General features: G+C 46.0%; 1 protein-coding gene across 1 annotated transcript in view; it reads right to left on the bottom strand.

Moving 5' to 3' along the window:
• The window catches only part of FSCN2 (fascin actin-bundling protein 2, retinal), a 29,359-nt gene extending 15,850 nt beyond the window's left edge, over window positions 1–13,509 (bottom strand). Inside the window, exon 1 of the mRNA XM_077328267.1 lies at window positions 12,495–13,509. Within this exon, the coding sequence (XP_077184382.1) occupies window positions 12,495–13,314 (820 nt within the window). The 5' untranslated portion in view covers window positions 13,315–13,509. The remainder of the gene's footprint in view (window positions 1–12,494) is intronic.
• Between the last annotated feature and the right edge of the window lie 9,303 nt (window positions 13,510–22,812).

Raw genomic sequence — 22,812 nt, 5'->3', positions numbered from 1 at the left:
CGGGGCAGAGGGTGCATGCAGGGCGGTTTCAGGCTCCGACAAAAGGCAGCGCAGTGCAGCCCCAGCGGCAGCAGAAGATGATGGATGTGGCGGCAGCAGTCGAGGAGAAGGGCGTGGAGTCCGCCCGGCGACGGCAACTTCCAGGTAAACCAGCGGCACTGGTTGGTGCTGACCACCATTTGTCTGCTCAACTGCTCCAACGCCGTGGTAAGGGCCAGGGTGGGCGCCATTTCCTTCCTCTGAGGGCCGTCTGCGATGGAGGAGAGCTTGGCTCCTGCCGCTCCTGGGGAGCCTCCTTTCTAGAGCCCCCTTTCCAGAAGCCGAGAGGTTTCCCCCACTGCTGAGGCTTGCTCAGTGATTCTAGGAAATGTCTGGTGGTGCTCGTGTTGGCTGGGGAATGGAAGTGGCAGTGCCCCTCCCCCCCAACACCAAAGTGTCCCGCTTTGCCAATCTTAAAATCTGGTCACCTTACTGTATGGGCATGGAAGTGCTCCTGTTTCTGGCCTGCAAGTGGCCACTATGCAGGTGCGAAGGTGGACCTGAAAAAACGAGGCCTGTGGGCCACACAGGTCTGGAGGGCAAAGGATGCCCAGGCCTCATACCAGTTAGAGCCCTACAATGTCACATCATGCCCTGAGTGGCAGAAGATGTCAGGCTAGCCAGCTGAAAGAGCCTCACATTAGTCATCAGGGCAGGCAGTGGAGGAAGCAGAGATGGGGGGTGGGAGTCAGGGGTTCCTAGGATGGCTTGTCCACCTATGTTCTGAGGATAGTGTGGGATGGTGGAGGTCACCATTGAGGCAGAGGGCCAGGTGAAAGGGGGCACAGTGATCAGGCAGCGTCAAAGGCTGTAATCAGTTTAACTGATAAAACTATACTATTGTACTTGAAATCTTCCTGGAGTTCCAGTGAGAAAGGCAGACTATAAATGAAAATAATAAATACATGCATACCCTGAAATGGGGTGAGTATTTTCCCCCTCCCTAACGCTGTATAGGTCATTGGAGATAGAACTGGCATAGAACTGGAATCTGCTGACTCGGCTCTCCCCCCCCCCCCCCCGACTCCTCCAGCTTGGCTGCCTGCAACTGAAGTGAGTTCTGACAAATAGTCTGGCTGCAGGCAATAGTTTTTAACTTTAAATTAATAATCAATTGGTTTTATGTATATTTTACTGTGTAATATTGTGTTCTTTGTTGCTCACTACCCCTGAGACGGCTAGTCCAAGAGGGGCAGTATACAAACTAAATTAGGAAGAAAAGGAAGGAAGGAAGGAAGGAAGGAAGAAAGGAAGATCATTGTGTGGTTGGACCCCTTCAGGAAAATTAATTGTATTTCAGGCCCTAGGCAAGTACATTCTGTCCTGACCAGGATAGCCTGATCTTGTCAGACCTCAAAAGCTAAGCAAGGTTGAACCTGGTCAGTATTTGGATGGGAGACCACCAAGGAATACCAGCAACCCCCCTCTCGATATCTCTTGCCTTGAAAACCCTGAGGGGTTGCCACAAGTCATCTGTGACTTGACTACAAAAAACCCAAACATGCTAATCGAAAGACCACATGAGTTGGGGTGGGGGAGGAGTCCATCTGAATCCACACAGCAGACTGTGAACAGGAGACAGCCTAAAAGAATTGATTAAGCCTACAGATCGAAGAGACCCCCTCTGAGACTTTCCCTACTGCCCACTTCAACCCCCAGCACCCAGGGCCCACTCTTGCAGGCCTAATCATGGGCATCACCTTCCCCCACTGCTGAATTGACAGCAAATCCCTCAAACAATTGCGTTAATTGGCCTCATTAATCTGATGGGCTCTTGTTTCCATCTGGCTGACACACAAGCCCCCTATTAATAACTTGCCAGCCAACGTCAAGAGCTCCTAAGTGGCCAGGAATATGGGGAGCCTCTATCCCAGTTCTGCTCTTTGCCAGCAAGGCAGTCCTCTTGCCAGATATATCGATGCCGCTGGCATCCTGCACCCCCCACAAGTGGAACCCAAACGTGGCATGAATTAGGGGGAAAGGTAGTGGCTGGCATTAACATGCATTGGGCCAGGTGGGCAGAGATGGCACCAGTATGGCTGCAGGATTATTCATTCATTCATTCACTCACTCACTCACTCACTCACTCACTCATTCAATTTATATCCCGCCACTCCCCAGAGGCTCATGGTGGTCACACATACAATATGAAAACACAGTAACCTTAGTGACTGATGCTGGCTTTTAGCTTGTGGACAGCATTCAGAAAGACAAAGAAGAGTTGTTATTTTATACCCTGCTTTTCACTTTCCAAAAGTGGTGACATACAACTGATTTACAATTGCCTTTTCTCCCTCTCCTAACAACAGACACCCTGAGGGGCTGAGAGAGCTCTTAGAGAACTGTGATTAGCCCAAGGTCACCCAGCTGGCTGTGGGGAATCAAACCTAGATCTCCAGATTAGAGGCCTCTGCATTGAACCACTGTGTGACACTGACTCATGTTTGTGCTGTCATCATTCACCATACATCAGTTAATGCTGAAATTTAAACAAATGAAGCTGCCTTGGGCTGAGTTTAGGCCACTGGTGCATCTAGTTGAAAAATTGACTGGAAGCAGCTCAGCTCTTCAGGGTCTTGGGTAGGAAAAAGAGCTTTTGCCCATCCCTTTTTAAAGAGATCATTCAACTGGAAAGGCTGGTGTTTGAACCTGAGATGCATTATGGGGAGGGGGGGGGACTGGCACACTTAACTGAGTATAGCCTGTCCTTTCCAATGGCTGAATGGGACTGGATCCTATCAGCAAATCTGGGTAGAGAAAGATTAGAGGAGGGAGCTGCAAGTCGGGATTACAGGGCTACAGAGAGGATTACTGTCATGTCAAATGGTGTTCTTTTGGATACTTTCATGTTGTCCCAGGTTTAATAGCTGGTATAGACATAACTGGAGCCAATTAACTATAAGTGGTCTGCTTTGCTTGAGCAAAGTCTCATCTGCGGGGTGGGGAGGACACAGAAGACAGCAAGAGGGTACTTCTTTGACCAGAAACACTGCAAGATATAATTTCCCCTTCTCATTGGAGAGGCTGCTCCTTACTTCAGAGGCTAATAAGTGTCATAGCCAATGGTTTTGAAATATTAGAGGCCTCAAATAGTTTTATCTGGCCTTCTGGTCCACAGAATTGACTATAGGTCCATAGTATCCTGACTATATATTTTTTATGTAAAGGAGCCAACTGGATATAACAATTATTATAGTATAACTAGAAATAAAGCCCATTTTATTTTTTAATAAAATGGGCGCTAGGGGTCATGTTCGAGGGAAGGCCTCACAGGAGGAAGGCTTCCCTGGGGTCTGGGATGGGGGGACAACAGCGGGTGGCAGCACGGGGAGACGGAGCCTGCGGGCGGCTGGTCAGGCGGGCGTGGCTGGCAGGGCTGGTGGCTGCCCCTCAGGGGTGCGGCTTGGTTGGGGGAGACTTACCGTGGCTCGGGCGTGCGTTGAGATGAGGATCAGTGTGGGCTGCGATGTAGGCTGCCCGGCCCACCCCACCCCCCACCCGAGGCTCTCTTGAGCCTTCTCCCAGCCGCCAAAGCGGCCTCGCCACGTCTCTGACACGGCGAGCCCACTCCGCCGGCCGGGAGAAGGCTGCCCGGCCCACCCCCCACCGGAGGCTCTCTCGAGCCTTCTCCCGGCCGGCGGGAGAAGGCGGCGCAGCTCACCCCTCATCCGTGGCTGTCTGGAGCAGCCACACAGATTCCCTGGGCGGGTGAAGCAGCCAATGGGGAGCCGCGCTTCGGATGGCTCCCCATTGGCTGCTTGGGGCAGGATGGACACTCAGAGGGGCCAATCAGGAGCCGCTTCGCGGCTCCTGATTGGCCCCTCCGAGTTTTTATCCCGGACAGGGCCCGCCCTAACTCCTCCCACACAGCCCTTACTGCTTTATTCAGTCCGTGGCGCTCCGCGCCACGGGGCTGTTTAAAGATTGTGTCCCACCCTACGTAGGCTCATTTTCCTTGGTGTTGGCCTTTTTAGGGTCTTTCCTATAACAGGCAAACAGCAGCACTGAGGAGTTGTTTCAGGTTCAAAAAATGATAGAGCTGAAGTCTCCGCTTGTTCTTCCTACCCATCCTGCAGACAAAATCCAAATGGTGCCCTTCCATGGTTGCTATTTAGAAGAAGAATTGTTGTTTTTATATGCCACTTTTCTCTCCCTTAAGGAGTCTCAAAGCGGTTTACAATCACCTTCCCTTTCCTCTCAGGACCACAGACACCCTGTGAGGTTGGTGAGGCTGAGAGAGCCCTGATATTACTGCTTCGTCAGAACAGCTTTATTAGTGCTGTGGGGTGCCCAAGGTCACCTAGCTGGCTGTGAGTAGAGGAGCGCGGAATCAAAGCCAGCACTGTTAACCACTACACCAAAGTGGCTTACTAAATTTAACAGTTAGTTTCTGGGATATCTAGGCCCTTTCTGCATTCACATTTTTTCCAATGTAAATCTTGCCAAATTCTGTTCAATTTAAACTGGTATCTATAGCCTTTCTTTTTTCTGATCTTAAACACATTGCCCTTCTGCATTTGCATTGCTCCAATTTTCAGTCTCCTTCCCATTTGATTGGAGGGGGGTAGGTTCAGGTAAAGATCCAGCCAGCATTAAAGGAGCACAAGGCTGGCGAGTCCTTTATTTTCTGCCTTTTGACTCCCAAGTCCACGGCCACAGCAAGCCAGGGGAGGGGCTAGTAGAGCACAAAGCTGCTTTCTTTTCTTGCAGGATTGGGGTGGGGGGAGAGAGGGGAGGCAGCATCCTCAGAGAGAACAAGGAGGGGAAAGTAAATCCAAGAGGCAAAATCCAAGATGTGTGGGCTCTTGGAGTGCAGTCACTTTAAAACAGATCCCAAAATGAGGGCAAAAGTAAGTCTTGTGAGGGAACTGGGAACCAGCCAGTCTTTGAACTGACTCTTTGACCAATCAGCGACAGACTGCTTTGTTATGTTAGCATTAGAGGCATGGGGCAGGAAGTTAATTTGGCAAAATGCAGAAATCTACACTTAATACTGGGGCTCTCAGAACGGTTTCCTCAAACGTAGTGAGTTATATCTGCTCTTGGATACCGCGGGGGAAAGGTAGTATCCCCGCAGATCAATCATAAATATTACAGAGGGAAAATTTAAAGCGCTAAATATCAAAATGGAAATCAAATAACGTGTAGATTATTTTCTTTAATTCAGGACCACCAGGAATAAAAAGCCCAGTGCAGATTCACCCCTAGTCATTGATCTTCAGGTATCTAATTTCATTTGACCATAAGAGACAACTGAAGACATGAACACATGAAACTGCCTCAGGCTGCATATCGTCTACTCACACCTGCAGTGGCTCTCCAAGGTTTCAGGAAGTCTTTCACATTACCTACTGCCTGATTCATTTCGCTGGAGATGCCAGGGACTAAACCTGGGACCTTCTGCAGCCAAAGCAATACTTTTACTTTTAGCTGGTCTCATCTTTGCTTTTACCTTCCATTGTCTCCCTCTGTAACATGGCTTGTCTTGAACTAGGCTGTGAATGTGCAGGTGGGATCTGTCTCACTTCGTACAATACCTAGTAGTCCTAGGAATTATTATTACCATCAGAATCACTGTCATTAATAACACAATACTCTCTCCATAAGGAATTAACGAGGACCAGCTATCAAGAGACGAGAACTATTTTGTTGCTACTTTGTTTTTTGGTTTTGCAGGAAGATCCTTTTAAAAGCATCTTTTCAGTGGAAGAAGCTTGGCATGGCAGGCCTTGATGGTTATGAATGCTGGATTATAGAACCAAACCAGGGAACTAGACAACCACCAGCATTCCAGAAGCTCGCAATATGGCATGGGCTATGTTACTCATCAGTCTTGATCTCACTGCCTACATGCAGCACGTTCTTATTAGAAGAGCTCTGCTGAATCGGATCCATCATCCCGCTCAGAGTGTTATTTACATCCTTATCCCACAGCTCCTCTGAGGAGCTCAGAGACTGTTTCTGTACTACTGATAACATTGGGATTTGCATTTATAAAGGGTTGGGTTTTTTGTCCATTTCTGTGCCTTCAGGCGCAGACCCAAATTGACCTCTCACTTGCCCCACAGCAAAGGAATCCTCAGGAAACTGGATTTCTTATTTTCAAGCAGGGTCTAAGGGGTTCTAACTCAGGCCTGCTCAGTCAGGAAATACGTGCATTCAGGGTTGTTTTTATTTTTCTTTTTTTTGCTGTGCCTGTCATTTTGAGTGTTTGGTATGCCTCTTTCCTCATTGCCATCTTCCCTCCCCCATGGGAAAAGGGCCCTAATGCTCCCCTTTTCCATAAGCTGTGGGTCTAACTCCCCCACCTAGTAGCACCCTTTCATTCCACGTGTCCTCAATTTCCTCCCCCTTTCCCCCATGTATGTATGTATGTATGTATGTATGTATGTATGTATGTATGTATGTATGTATGTATGTATGTATGTATGTATGTATGTATGTATGTATGTATTATATATAAAAACTTGGTGATCACGTTTTTTTACTACTTCCAAGGATTGGGGAAGGCAAGCATAGAACTCTCCTGGCCACCCTTCCCTATCCAAGCCCACAGACATTTTCTGAAGGACAGGGAGAGGTGGGCGTGGAGAAATCCACACCTCCCCTCCCTGATCTGAGCCTGCAGCTGCCACCTGCAGCATTGAGGAAGGCTGGCATGGGGAGCTCCACACCAACCTTCCCACATCTGAGCCTGCAGCTGAGTCTGTGGTGGCTGTGTATGGAGGAACTGGGCTGGCAGACTCTTCAGTGTTGACTGGATCAGGGTCACAGCAGCGTACCTGGTCCACGTGGCAGTGGAGGGTGCAGCCATCCAGTGACTGGACCTGGTAGGACATGAGTCCCATAGCCTGAGTGATTGTTGCTGGGACCCAGTTGGGGCCAGCCCCATAGTTCCTGACATAGACCAGCCACCTGATGCAAAGGAACAAGGGGCAGCTGCTTGGCTGGGTGCCCTGGAGGTGTCGTGGTCTGGATGCAGGCAACTATGGAGAGTTGTCAGCCACCGGTTCATTAGCAGCTCCACTGGGCTCTTGCTGGTGGCTGATGTCGGGGTGACGTGTTGGGGCACCAGCAAGTTGGTGAGCCCCTGGTGCCAATTTCTCTGGAACACCCAGGAACGTCTGGTTTTGTGGACCATTTGCTCTGCTTGACCATTGGTGGATGGATGGAAAGGAGCCAAAGTGATGTGCCGAATGAGGAACTCCTTGACTTCCAACGAGGTGAACTGATCCCTGTTGTCAGAAATGCTACAACCACTCTAAATACCTGGTGGTCTCTTCCAGCTCTATGATTCTATGAAATAATTGTGCTGGGGGTAAGCTCATGTATACAATGGAAACTAAGTAAAACTCATGTTTTACTGTTTTCACTGCCATCCCATAAGCTTTCGTAAGTGTCCTTTAAGATGTTCTTGACACTTCATTGCAAGTCTTCCTCCAAATTCACTCTAGTCATCTGAGCTCCCAGTTCCTTTCATAGAACTCCTCTGTGTACTGGAAGCCCACTTGGGATGGGAGTGAAGAGGACGCTGTGGTGGTGGTGGTGGTGGGGATCTTGTTAATGGCTGTCAGCATCCAGTTATCCCAGTCACTGACTAAGCCATCTAATGAGTTGCTGAGAGGCACTGAGTCCTGCAGAGCAACCAGAGATCCCTCAGGACCCATATGTCTCAGTGGGCAAACTAAAATCTGTTCGATACCTGAATGGGACAGGGGGTGGTATACAGAGCCAGGCCTTTGGGGCATATTGACTTGACCATGAAATAGCATTAGCTGTGATCAATTTTGCTTCCAACCCTGCATCGAAGATTAAACCTAGGGTGTGGTCTGCCTCTTGGCTAGGATCAGCAACAAATTGCAAGAGCCTTAGTGTTGCCATGGTTGACACCAGGTCCAGTCCACTTCCGGAGGTCAGCAGCTCTGCATGGACATTTAAGTCCTCCAGAACAAGCAGCCTAGGGTACTGTAATACCCAGGCCACCACCACCTCTGGCAGATCCGACAGGGCATCCAGTGTAGCATTGGGTGGATGGCATACCACCCAGATGGCCAAGCTCTAGGCTGCACCCTACCTGAGACCAACCCATTCAAGGCCTGGAATCACCAGAGCAGGGAGTGTTCTGAAGGAGTAAGCGTCCTGGATCAGTATTGCCCCCACCCCACTGCAATCTGAGGTCCATGGCTGATGAAGGATGGAAAACCCAGGTGGGGGCATTATTGGAGATTCATTATGCATAAATTTAGACTTTGTGTTAGTTTGTAAGGCTAGAATCCCTAAGAAGACCTGTGAGTATAATTCTAAAATGCCTACATTGAATATAGGATAAATATATTTTCCTAATAACTTTCTGGTTTGTTGCACAAGGTTTGAGATCATTGGCACTTTTGGAGAAATGTTGGTCTACATTGATGCTTTATCCTACAGAGAAATTATGTGAGTAGTAGATTAGTACAGCAAGCTGTATATTGCATGTGTCTGAAAAAAAAACTATTTATGATCAAAACATTGTTTCTAGTCTGTTATTCTGCTAGTAGGACAATTTCTGCAGATAACTGATAAAGGCAAATCCGAAATGGGGAGTTACTGGAGACCCATCTGTGTTTATCTAGCCACTGTTCCATTTCATCAACAATGCAAAGACTAGAATATGTTATATTTTTATAGTTGGTTTTGTATCATACAATTTAAACAATCCTTTTTATGGGCATTTAAATTTCCTTATGATACATGGGCAACCACCACTGTACTACTACTTTACTCACAGGGTTTTTTTACTCTTAATCTTGGGCCTTTACCAACAACCTGCCATCAGTTTCTTCTGTCTCAGCGCCAGGAAACAATTTCTTTGTGAGGTGACTCTGAAAGCTGGATCATGGCCAGTAAACCCACAATGCAACTTTAGAGCAGAAGGAGAAAACAGTTCCTAAGGTACAAAAATGCTCCCATGGTCCTAATGACAGCAGCTTGGTTTATGGAACTGGTAAAGCTTTCCTTGATGTGAAAAAATGATGGTGAAAGTTTCTTAAATTCAGCATAAGAAAATTAAGTGTAATTGTACTATTAAAGGTGTTGGAGAAGGACCTATTTTTAAAAGGGGGAGGGATGCTACCTGGAATAATAAGACACACTCTTGGGTATGAATCTTTAAATGGCAGCCCACATTCTTCTTACCCAAAAGCAGGGGTAGTCAACCTGTGGTCCTCCAGATGTTCATGGACTACAATTCCCATGAGCCTCTGCCAGCATTTGCTGGCAGGAGCTCATGAGAGTTGTAGTCCATGAGCATCTGGAGAACCACAGGTTGACTACCCTTGCCCTAAAGGGTTGCTATTAGCATACATGGTCTGGGCCCAGTGTACCTGAGAGATCACCTCCCTGCCTATACCTTCAAAAGAGCCTTACGCTCTGCCACTTCCAACTGGCTGCGGATCCCTGGCCCCAAAGAAGCACTTAGGTCCTCAACAAGGGCCAGGACCTTTTCAGTCCTGGCCCCCACCTGGTGGAACAAGCTCCCTGAAGAGTTCCGGGCCCTGCCTGAACGTCTATAATTCCACAGGCCCTGCAAAAGGGAGCTCCTCCACCAGGCATTTGTTTGAGGCCAGCCAACTCCCCCCCCCCCCAGTTGCCCCTTCCATGAGTGAACAATCTGACCTACCCAGGGATTTGTCAAAGTTATTGTTTTGTTAAAATACTGTTCTGGTTGATATGTTATACTATGATTGCCATGTTATATTATGATTGCTATGTGCCATATTGTTATAATGTTCTATGTAACTATTCTATGACATTTTATGTAAACCGCCCAGAGCTGTATGGAAGGGCGGTATAAAAATCTAAATAAATAAATGATTGTTTTACTAACTTAAGTGTAATATCAAGGAGCTTTGCTTTACTAAGGGCCAAACTCCTTGAATTTTACCATCACCCAAAAGGGCCTCTCTTGCTGTCCTAGAACGAGAAAGCAGGAGAGTTTATAGAACTTTCTCCCTGATAGAAAAGTTGAAAAGGGGGAAATATGCTTGAAAAAGAGAGCTGCAAAGCTCAAAAAAGTATCAGAACCAAAGCCATACATCTAACAGCAGCTTTGAACAGAATCTCTTTTCCTCACTGTGTGATTCTGTTGTTTTTGGATAGGATTGATTGAAATGTGCTCCATAAGGGCTGTCCTTGGAAATACAGAGAAAGTCTGAAACTGAAGAGACCCTCGTCTTCTCTCACCCAAAAGGCCATTCCACTGGATTGGGGGGGGGGGGGGAAGAGTCTCTCATGCTACTTAGCCACGGAATGACCCAGAAAGGACTAGGGATGGAAACAGGAACAGGCAGCCAGATTTGGCAGCCTCTGCAAAGAATGCAAAATGCACTTGCAATAATGTTGGGCAGATTCTACTTAAACAGGGACTTACCTTGTCCCCTGCTGGTAGAATCAAAGCAGATCCCCAGTCAGGAAAAATGACTGACACTGTTGTCTGTAGGTTCAACCCAGTATTCCTGATGGAGCTGCTTCCACCTAAGTAATTTGGGTGTGCGTGGGAAATAGCAACCAAAAATGCCAAAATTGTTGGGTACAAGAAAGGAACCTGTCAAGCATAGCAGTAGAAAATAAAGGTAGAATCATAGAATAATAGAGTTGGAAGGGACCTAATGGGTCATCTAGTCCAGCCCACCGCACTATTCAGGACACTCACAACCCTATCGCTCATGCACTGTAACCTGCCACCCCTTTGCCTTCACAGAATCAGCCTCTCCGTCAGATGGCTATCCAGCCTCTGCCTAAAAATTATCAGTCTGAGAACCCACTACCTCCCGAGGAGGTCTGTTCCACTGAGGTGGCACACATCATTGCTTTGTAGGGAGGAGAAAGGGAGACGAAATAATGGTCTCTTTTTCCAAGAGTGATACCGATGGCCACCTTTGGAGGGCACAGTATGCAGCCTGGAAAAAACAAGAGATGTTGGTTCACCGTCGCTGATTGGAAGAGGACTATCAAATCAAACAAGCCATTTTTTATCTATTGATGGCAGAAATGTTTTGGAGGATATCTTTCAAGTGCCATTGCATAATGACCCAGAAGAATGTTTAGACACGTGAGCCCATCCTCTGGGCAGATGCCATTGAAATGAATGGGAGTTTCTTGAGAGCACTCATAAAGATGCCATGCTTTTTCAGTGGGGCCTGAGCAGAAACATGCCATTGTGGACTGCCTCCCCATCTTTGATTGGGGGCACACTTTTCTAGTGTGGAGTGGCATGTATGGAGTAACAACGCTTAGTTGATTAAAATACGATAGACCTTTCTTGTTTAAAAAAGCATCAGATCCATGGCATATCCTTGGGAACCACCATAACAAACTTTAGTGAAAACCAGGCTCGTGGGTTTCACAGTCTTCTCTGTGCCCCCACTGAGGGCACAGTCTGAGGGAATCTGCAACTGTCCCGGTTACTTTCTCATGAATCTGCCTGCTGCTGTTGTAGTGGTCTGGGACTCCGCAGTGGCTCTCGGGTGTGGACTCGGGACTCTCCCCTGAGGAGGACTCATAGGCCTACAGACAGCAACAAGACTGAACAACTCACCCCTCTGCACACACTGAGCCAACAGGCTCCTCTCTTCTCCACTCCTGCCTCCAGACAGGTAAAGAATGCTGGAAAAAGTCAAAGGCTACAAAAATGCAAAGAGGAGGGATGTGCTGGCCAGAAGACCAGTGTCCAGGAATCAGGAGAATGAGCACCTACCACAGTCTCCTTGTGAGATTATCATCCAGTCTTTCAGATCAACATCTGTAGAAATGGGGACAAGAGCCCCATCTTATCAGATCCCGAGTTTATGGAAACTAATTACAGGCTCCTTTGCCAGCCTGGTGTAGTGGTTAAAAGTGGCGGCTTCTAATCTGGCAAGTCGGGTTTGTTTCCCCGCTCCTCCACATGCAGCCAGCTGGGTGATCTTGGGCTCATCATGGCCCTGATAGTGCTACTTTCACAGAGCAGTAACATTATGGCTTTCCTGGCCCCATCTACCTCACAGGGTGCCTGTTGTGGGGAGAGGAAGGGAAGGTGATTGTAAGCTGTTTTGAGGCTCCTTCTGGTAGAGAAAAGTGGCATATAAGAACCAACTCTTCTTCTATTCACCCCACAAGCTAAACTCTACCTGCCTGCTCTATCCCCTTCAATAAACACAAATTAAATAACAGAATGACAACAGCTGGGAAAGATTATGTAAGTCAAAAGGCAGACAAACCTGATGGAAGAAAGTACCACAAAGCTGAAGATAATCACACTCACACATCATTGTCACCCCACTAATATGCATGCAGCTACCCACAGTTAGGCAGGCATTTCTGTTCTACAAGACAGGCAAACAACAAGAAACTGACTTTTTAATCACTGAGACAGGAGGAGAGAGAGTGTTCTCCCTAGCTATGCACAGTCCCACAGAACAAAAAGGTAATGGATTTACCTTGTCGGATAGAGACGTATCTGCCATTTGAGGCCATGAAAACTACTTGTGGGTGACTCTCTTCCAGATCAAAGAGTTCATCTTTACCAGGCTTGGAGCTCCTGCCGGATTTGAGGGTGCCAGTCGGACCCATGGGGGCAAGGTATTTCCCATCACAATCCTTGAAGGCCAGCTTGCCTGCCTTGAACTCCAGTGTGTAGCCAGCACGAATGTCGGGTTCCTTGACCAGGGTGCCATCATTACGCAAGTAGCGATTGTCACAGGTTCGCAGGCAATACTTCTTGTTCTGGAAGGTGAGTGTGATGAGGGAGTCCACCCCCCAGGGAATGTTACTGTCGGTGGAGATCTCGTCCTCTTGGGCGCTGAGATGGGCATATCTTCTCCTGCTAACACTCAAGAGATTAGCTTGAGGGTGGATGGCCAAGTGGACTGTCCAGAGCTCTGTTTCGGTGATGGTTTGGGCAAAGCAGGACAAATTGTCTTCAGAGCCACCGAAGAAACGCTTGTGTGGTTCTGACTGAAGTGCCCAGCGCCCGTCCGACTGAGTGATAATAATGAAGCGCTCATCACTTCCTGGCTTCTCAGCTTCACATGAGATCTTGCCATCTTTGTCAGCAGATAAGTACCTACCCAGGTGGCTCTTCAAAAGGACCACAGAGCTCTCTCCATCCTGTTCCAGAATCCATATTTGCTTCCTTTTCAGGCTGGGTGCAGAGGCATTGACCTTGTAGCCAAAGCTCTCTGCTGTTAGGTATCTATTATCACAGTTGATTAAGCCAAACTGGATCTTCAAGACCTGGTGGATTCCATTTGTTGGCATCTTCTACTTGGAGAGGAAATATCCCTAAGGACCAGGGTGAAAGTCTAGTTTTCCCAGTCCTTCCTAAGGTACAAAAATGTGTGTGTACATATGTACACCCTCGCAACAGAGAGAAATGGATTAATGCAAAACGAACCTTATACCTCAGTCAAAGCCACCGTGACGTGCAGCTGCCTCGGTTCCCAGTCCTTGAGTGCCGGCTCTTCCTTCATTTAATCTGCAACCCATAAAGCCAATCTTGTTTGGCTGCCTCTTCCCCCCTGCTGGCAGCACTGTTGCCTGCTCCACAGCTCACCCTGATCTCTTCCTCATTCTCCTCCTCCTCTTCTTCTCTAACATGGGGGGGGGGGGGAGAGCTCAGAAAATGCACATACTTAGGTGCTGCAGCCTTGCTTAATTAGCACGGCTAGGATTACAGAGCTCTCAATGAGCCGCCAGCCTCCTGTAACCAATAGCGGGGCTTCTGCATAAGCTATAAAGAGAAGGGGGTTGACAGGCAACACAATGGTCTTTTGAAGAGGCCTATTCTTCATCGTTAGCCTAACTCTCTATGGTTGTGGTGCTCTACACTGTATCTGTGTCTCTTGTGCCTTTGCAATCTCAATAACTCTTTCCTCTCATTCTTGATAGATCCTTACCTCCTTCGTATCCCTACTGCCAAGGTGGAAAATTTGCCTGGCAACCCAATCTGCCACCTCCCACAGCTGATTCCCGTAGTGGTAGAGTTATTCTGCTTTTTGCACTTGGGTAAATTTACAGAGCTCTCTGATTCCGTGCGGGAGGTCACCTCCATGCCACATGCTTTCCCAGTCCAGCCTCTAATCTCCTTAACAATTAGCCAGGCGTTTCTATTAGTGTAAACCTTTGATCCCTCTTTGGCCCCCTTGCCTCCATCTGTCCCGTAGCCCCAAATCCACAGTTCTATTAAAGGATAATTGCATAGACCCTTGCAGCCAATGAACAGCACTGCCAAGAGTCAAACCAGGGAAGGCAGGCAGCCAGGAAAATGCAGCCAGGTCAACGCCATTGAAGGAATATTGAGAGAATGGAGATTCATTTAAACATGGCAACCTAGAATCTTCTAAAACAAAAACTGTTGAACCGAATTGAATAATTTAGCTCTCATCTCATCAGTGGTAGAAACACAGTCTCCTTTCCCTCCCCTGCCAAGACTTTGCAAGATCTGTCTTTGGTCACCATTGTGATTTTTAAAAATAGAGGCTAACATACAGAAGGCCTCCATGGATGAAGTCACAGTTGACAGTCAACATAAATTGGGCTGGTGAAAGTATGCTAGTAAGTGAAGAAGTTCAAATGGTTATCTAACAAATGGGAAGAAGATTCAAAGTCAATTGAACATGCTATAAAATCACAGAATCATAGAGTTGGAAGGGACCCTTCAGGCCATCTAGTCCAACCCTCTGCTCTATGCAGAACCAGCCTAAAGCATCCATGATTAGCTGTCCAGCCACTGCTTGAAGACTGTGAGGGGGAGGTCACCACCTCCTTAGGCAGCTGATTCCACTGCTGAACTACTCTTGACTGTGAAAATGTCTTTCTGATATCTAGCTAATGTTCTCCACATAGTTTAAACTTATCCTCTGCTGCTAACAGGAACTGATCCCTGCCCGCCTCTAAGTGACAACCTTTCAAATTCTTCAAGAGAGCAATCATGTCCCTCTCAACCTCCTTTTCTCCAGGCTGAATCTCTCTCAGCCTTTCCTCATAGGGCTTAGTCTCTGTCTCTCTGCACCCTCTCAATTTTGTCCACATCCTTTTTGAAGTGAGACCTCCAGATCTACACATAGTACTCCAGGTGTTGCCTGACCAATGTAGTATACTGTGGGACTATGAAATCTTGTGATTTTGATGTGATGCCCCTGTTGATACAGTCCAAGACTGCATTTGCCTTCTTTAGCACCACATCACACTGTCAGCTCATAGTTAGTTTACAGTCCACAAGTACTCCAAGATCCCTTTCACACACACTGCTACCCAGAAGTGTATCTCCCATCCAGAATGCATGCTTCTCATTGTGTGATCCAGATGTAGAACTCTGCATTTCTCCTTACTGAATTGCTTTTTGTTCTCATTTGCCCACTTTCCAGCATGTTCAGATCTCATTGAATTCTCTATCTTCTAAGATGTTTGCTGCTCCTCTTAATTTAAGCACCATCAGTTTATTCCTTCGTAACTCAGAAATGAAGGGCAGTCATGGAGTTTATTATAGCAATTTACAATGCAGGCTGGTGGTTTTCAGACCTCCTGATGTGTCTGGCCCATGTCTAAACTCAATGTACTTTTTAGGAACCAATTGCAAAGTAACGTTTTCCTCCTAAACTTTAAACACAAGATTCTTACTCATATCAGTTTAACATTGAACATGAGAGAGAGAGAGAGAGAGAGAGAGAGAGAGAGACAGAGACAGAGACAGAGACAGAGACAGAGACAGAGACAGAGACAGAGACAGAGACAGAGACAGAGAAACAAACTACACAAATGTCTCAAAGCTTTTTGTTCATTATCCAAAGGAAACCCAACTTCTACCATACAGAATATACTCCAGAGGAATTGCACATAATTATATCTTCCTGATAAGCATTATCTCCAAAAACCATATTTCTAAAAATGGGAAAGCAAATTGTATTTTATACTTTTAGACACACAATTAAGAATAAATTGTCTTGAGCTACACCAGGGCACTTTATCACATTTTGTTGGAATGTGCAAGATCTGTAGTGAGCATGATTCAAAAGGATATGAAGAATATCCTACAGGGGGCATCGGAGGAGATGTGTAGTTAGTGTTGTTAGATCAGGAACTTCCTGTTATTTTTCAAATAATCTCCTCCTGTGTTCTGATTGGCTCAATTGGAGACGCCCTGCTCTTTGAGCACACTTCCTCCATGCTTGTCTCCTGAACAGAGTGAATGTAGAAGATAGTTAGGCATTTAGGTCTCACTCCTCTTTCTATGCCAGTGGTTTTCAACCTCGGGGTAGGGACCCCTTTGGGGGCCAAACGACCCTTTCACAGGGGTCACGGCAGGGAAAGCATCTTGGCTGGGGAGGCATCCACACAACAGTCTTACAGGGTAGGTCGAGATAGAGCGTTCGTCTGTCTGGAGCAGTGGAAAAGAGCGAGATTGGCATGGTGGGACAAGAGGCAGAACTGAACTGAGAAAACCCAGGGTGGAAAAATCAATTTTTATACAATCATGAACAATGGATCTTCATGCCATTAGTCAGTTTTGGGTTAACTTCTGTGAAAGAACACTTGCATAATTTTATGGTTGGGGGTCACCACAACATGAGGAACTGTATTAAAGGGTTGCGGCATTAGGAAGGTTGAGAATCACTGTTCTATACGAAGTTGTTTAGCTTCATAATGCAACTATTTTATCCTTTTAAGCAGCTTGGTCCTGCACAGGACCCATCAAGCTTGTAAGACAAGAGCAATTGATGGCATAACAAACAGGAAGCTTCCAAGGCATGTGTGAACCTAATGTTAGCAGAAGACATCTCCCAGCTGTAGCTTGGAAACCTTTTGTTTCGACCATCCTGCCGTCTTTTGTTGCTGCTTTAAGGAAACCACAGATATTTCCTCCAGCACAGCCTTTTTCCGTCCCTTTAAAAGGATATCTCCCTCCCTTCCAGCAATACTTAAAGGATGCCAAATGCCCCTTGCCTGCCTTTGTGAATAGAAAAACAATGAACATGAGAAGGGAATTTATCTCACTGCAAATACATTACACCTTATTCCTTACTTTAGCAGAGGCAGGAAATTGATAGGAATGGAATATGCATCAGAATGGGTTTAAGTTTGTGTGAATCTCCTTTGCTCTGTGTAATAGTTCCATCATAAGCTTCACCCGCCCTGAAGTTTACTCTTTTGCAAACCAGCTTGATTCTTGATTCTGTGAGTCTTGTTTGTCTAAGTCCAGACACCTCCATAAGAAATAGGTAACCATGCCTAGTTCTTGAGCCTTGCTTTCCTTTACCCTTGTAGCTATGTACCTGTTATTGTATTTTTTTTCCTGGACCCATGCTGGCTTGTCCTCCATCTGCACCTGTATTCTGTACATCTGAATTACCTATTCAGCAAAGTCTGTTCCACACACATTGGATAATCCTCTTTCACTGTGCTTTTGCAGCTGGATTTTCCTGTGTGGAACAGGATAATCTACTTGTAAAGTGCATTGAAAGTATGTTATCCTACATGTGCATAATGGGCCCAACAGATTTTGCTTTGCTACTGACTTCAATATTGATTCTGTAAAAACAAATTTAATATCTGCTGACCTTGCATCATCTTTGACCTCTTTTTTGTACCTCTTGTCTCAGGCATGGACCTTTTAGCTACTAACTCCCAGTCGTCTCAGCTCACACAACACTCCTGCCTAAGGAGGTGGTGAGCTCTCCCTCAATGACAGTCTTCAAGCAGTGGCTGGACAGTGGCTGGATGCTTTAGATTGATCCTGCATTAAGCAAGGGGTTGAACTAGATGCCCTGTATGGCCGCTTCAGCTCTATGATTCTATTCCTAGAGAGATATATCTGGAGACATTTTATACTAGTAGGAGTTTCTTCTTTGAATTCCTTTTAAAAACTTATAGCCACTCTTGCAACATTGTGTCAGTGCATTTTAATATCAGACCACTGAAGAAGACTCGAAGAGGGGTTGAAACGCATTTGGTACTTTGTATTAGGTAATTTTATCCATGTGTCAATATATATTGGTTCTGTACAATAGTGTATAATTGGTACTGATGTTAAAAATCTTAAATGTGCTCATATATTAATAATTATTTGTATTTTAACATCAGTAAACCTTATAAAACCCAAACTGACAAGTCACCCACTACCTGACTGATACTTCAAGTTCGGAAAGACACTACCAAGCCTAAAAGGATTCCTGCGTAATTAACAATTCAAACCAAGGAAGTCATAAGAGAAAAAAAATACTCACTTTAAAAAGTAGATTTTCCTAAATGAGGCAAACAGAAAGAAGTACAGGCTCTCACAAAGCAAATGAAAGATGACAAGAAGGTGAACAAAAAGAGAATTTGAAGAACTGAGAAGCTCCCTACATTGGGTGAGTGGCAGAGGAGGAAAGGAGAATCATGTAAGTTGCTTTGGATCTCCATTGGGAGTAAAGGGTAATATGAATTTATTTATTTATATTGTATTTACTTTATTACATTTCTATACTGCTCTCTCTTGTGGCTCAGGGCAGTTTTCAGTGGAGATTCATAGCTCACAAATCACTGTGGCACAGTACAGTATGAGATTACATTGTCAAATATAAACTATGAATTCATAACATTGCAACATGATAACCAATAACTGCATGACATTAGACCATTAACTGTACAGCTGTAGTGCAACTTTTGCTTAGAGAATTGTTGGATCAGGAGTTGCCCTGTGTTCTAACTGTTGGGCACAGCTGTTGCTGGTGGTGGGGCTTCTGGGGGCTCTAGTTGGTGTGCTGTTTCATTTGCCTTGACCCAAAGCTTAGTGGAAGGGCTCTATTTTGCAAGTCCTGTGGAATTGTCTTTGCTCTGGCACTGCCCTAATCACTTCTGGGAGCTCATTCCACCAAGTGGGGGCCAGGACAAAGAAAGCCCTGGCTCTGATCGAGGCCAGACCTGCCCTGGCAAATGAAATTCAGTGTAGATAAATTAAGATGATGCACAATAGAACAAGAAATCCTAACTTTGTTGAAGGGGTCTGAGCTGGCTGATACTGAGATTATGATTTTTATTTATTTGATTTATTTGATTTATATATTTACATAACCCACCACCATCTTGTGGTGGGTTAAAATCAAATAGCAAAAACCTCACAAGATAAAATTAAACAATTAAAACCCCACAGTTACTAAACTTTATCCGGCGGCAGAATAGACCCTCACCCCCTCCCTTCTGCTCAAACCCCCTCCCTCCAGAATTCCAGGGAGGAATACTAGGGGTGTCTGTCTTATCATATGGAATGCAGATGTTATAGATGTAGGTATATGTATGTATGGAGCGGCCCCGGATCACCTGCACTCTGGCCTCAACCAAAGATCTGGCAGAAAAATTCCATTTTAGGAGTGTGGACTTCTAATCTGGCATGCCGGGTTCGATTCTGCGCTCCCCCACATGCAGCCAGCTGGGTGACCTTGGGCTCGCCATGGCTCTGATAAAAACTGTTCTGACCGAGCAGTGATATCAGGGCTCTCTCAGCCTCACCCACCCCACAGGGTGTCTGTTGTGGGGAGAGGAAGGGGAAGGCGACTGTAAACCGCTTTGAGCCTCCTTCGGGTAGAGAAAAGTGGCATATAAGAACCAACTCTTTTTCTTCTGCCTTCTTTTTTTTTGCCTCTTTTAACTGAGACTATGTATGTGTGAGAATGAGGACAGTATTTGTGGATAAGCAGGTGTTTTGTAGCCTACTAGAAACTACTGGTTTCTGTTAAGTACTGTTAAGTGATTTTGTTGGTGGCTGATTGAGAAAGTATGTGCTGGGGGTGTTGGGCAGCAGAGGGATTATAAGCCCCGCCTTGTGCTGTGCTATGACCCTGTAATCTTAAAGGCTTCTCCTTACCAGAGATGCAAGCCAAAGACTTGTGGCATCTTACAGATATAAAAATCCCATAAAAACCACAAGAAAAACCACAAGATTGGCAGCCAAATTCCCCCCAACCCCTGAGCAGACTGTAAGCAGTCTGTGGATCGTAAGCTAAATATGAGCAGACAGTGTGATGTGTCCTTTAAAAATGTGATTGCAGTCTTGGACTGTATCAACAGAGGCATCAAATCAAAACTGAAAAATGTCATAGTCCCACTCTATACCACATTGGTCAGACTGCAACTTTAGTACTGAATGCACTTCTGGAAGCCTCACTTCAAAAAGAATCTGAACAGAATAGAGGGGGTGCAGAGAAGAGCGACGAGGATGATCCAGGGCCTGGGGACGAAGCCCTATGAGGAAAGGCTGACAAACTTGGGGATGTTCAGCCTGGAGAAGAGAAGGTTGAGAGGGGAAATGATTGTCCTCTTGAAGTATTTGAGGGGATGTCACTTAGAGGAGGGCAGAGATTGGTTCCTGTTGGCAACAGAGAATAGGGCCCACAGTAATGGTTTTAAACTACAAGTAGAACAGTATTGGCTAGATATCAGGGAAAAAATTTCACAGTCAGAGTAGTAAAGCAAAGGAGGTGGTCTTCAAGCTCCCTCACTGGTGGCCTTCAAGCAGTGACTACACAGCTACTTATCATGGATGCTTTAGGGTGATCCTACATTGGCATGTTTGACCCCATCAACTTTATGACTCTGTTTTTTCTTAATGTTAGAACTCGGGGGCACCTAATCAAGTTGATGGGCAATAGGTTAAGGACAGTCAAAAGGTAATCCTTTGTTCAAGAATTAATTCCATTGTGGAATTCACTATCATTGGAGATAGTGATGGTCATATACATAGACGGCTAAAAGAAATTAATGGAGGAACAACTATTAGCAGATACTAATCATGGCGAGCAAAAAGAACCTCTATTGTACAGGCAAACTTCTGAATACCAGAAGTAGGAGGCAACCTCACTGGAAGGCTTGAGTTTCTATGCCTTGTTTGTTGGCTTTCCACAGCAACTGACTTGGCCACTGTGTGAAACAGTATACTGGATTAGATGGACCACTGGTCTGAGTCAGCAGGGTTCTTTTTCTGCCTTTTGCTTAGCAAAAATAGTTTGTGGTCTAGTGCCATTGGTGTACATTTGGAAATGTCTATACTGATAGAAGCTGTAATGCATGTTTATTCTCTGCTGTTCTAGCCAGCTGGGAAGTTCTGAAATACCTCTTAACAAAAAGCCATGTGGTGTTCCCTGAAATGTGTTAAGCCAGCCAAATGTATTCCAGCTGTTAGCTTGTGAATCATGCAAAACCTGTCAAAAACCAAGACACTGAGGTTGGTGCAGGTGCAATTGCTCGGGGATACTTCCTGGTTTTGCACTAACTTGAGGGCCAGTTTACTGGAACAAAGAAGCACACAAGCAATCCCTGAATTGAAAACTTCCACTCCCATTTTGCTTCCCAGAGGCCACCAAGTAATTACAAGGTGGGGCTTGTGATCTGATGCTTCCTGTGTAGGCCCATCTCCCAAGGTGGGCACACAGAAAGGCCTAGGCTCTGATTTCTCCCTGAAGGGGCAGTTCAAGTTTCATTGGTACCAAGACGTAGGCATTGTTGCTGAAAATAGGTCCAGAGGATTGGTTGCCTAATAATTTTTTCATGTTTGAGAGCATTCTCTTTCTCCACAAGCTCCGCTTACAGTCGCCCGAGACTGGCGGATCTCCTCCCTGAAGGCAGGTATAGGTTACCTGGACAGCACATCAATGGTTTACTGTAACAGCCTCCTGTAACACTTAATGTAGCTAAGTGAGCACTGTAATAGATACATGACACATGGATTATTTTTCCAGGGGTGGAGCAAGGAGAGGCTTGGCTGGCTGTAACATTTGGATCCGTATTTTAGAGCAGCAATGTGATCAAGAGGTTAACTCTCCTAGGGAACTAAAGAGGCTGGAATATTGGAAGAGTTCTCTGCCAATGAGCTGTTATGTTGGCTTGGGCATGTCACTTCCTCTCTGAACTCTTGTACATTAAACAATTTATGGGACACCAAAAGGGATTAAAAATCCTGGTAAGAAGCAGAACAGAAATCTTCATTATACTTTTTAAAAGCGTTATATTTCTGATCTACTGCAAAAATCCATGTTGATACAAAAGCAGGATTTGTTCCCAAAGCCAGTGCAACTGTCAAGATTCCCAAATGTTATGAGTAATGCAACTCTCATGCAGGAAGCCTTGCTTACTGACATGTGTTGTCAGTATTATGCTTACATAAATATTTGCTTGGTATTTCTGTTCTACCTACTGGGCTATTTTCCTAAGTTATAGATGAACTAAACTGCCTCTGCAAGCTTTCTCATATAAGGTAGTAACTTTATGCTCTTACTTAAAGCCATGTATTTTCATGTACATCCCTATCTAACACAGGAAAATATTTCACAGGGATTGGGAAGCACTCATTGGAACATTTGCCAAATGTGCACAGATATTACCAAGGGGGCTTATCTCCTCCCTAACCCCAAACCTTATATTTTAAAAATAGCCATAGAGGAGTGAAGGAATGCCACCAGTGGCACAGAATTAATACACTTGCAATATTACATATTAGAAATTAAGCCCATTTTATGCCTGAATGAAATGGGCGCTAGGAGCCTGTCTTTTCTCGGCAGCGGAAGCGGCCTCAGGGCCGAGAGGCTCTTCCTGGGGCTGAGAGAAGTCAGAGAGAACCCTGCGGGCCCCTCCCCCACCCTCCCGAAAGGCCAAAACGGCTTAGCCGCTCCCGGGGCGACAGGAGGCCGGCTGCTGCTGCCCCCCCCCTCCCGAAAGACCCAAACGGCCTCCTCTCGCCTCGGGAGCGGCGAAGCCACTCCCGGGGCGACAGGAGGCCGGCTGCGG

This window comes from Paroedura picta, chromosome 3 (genome assembly GCF_049243985.1).
Source record: "Paroedura picta isolate Pp20150507F chromosome 3, Ppicta_v3.0, whole genome shotgun sequence".
NCBI lineage: Eukaryota > Metazoa > Chordata > Lepidosauria > Squamata > Gekkonidae > Paroedura > Paroedura picta.
The sequence above is the reverse complement of the archived record's forward strand: the minus strand, read 5'-3'. Positions and strand labels throughout refer to the sequence as shown.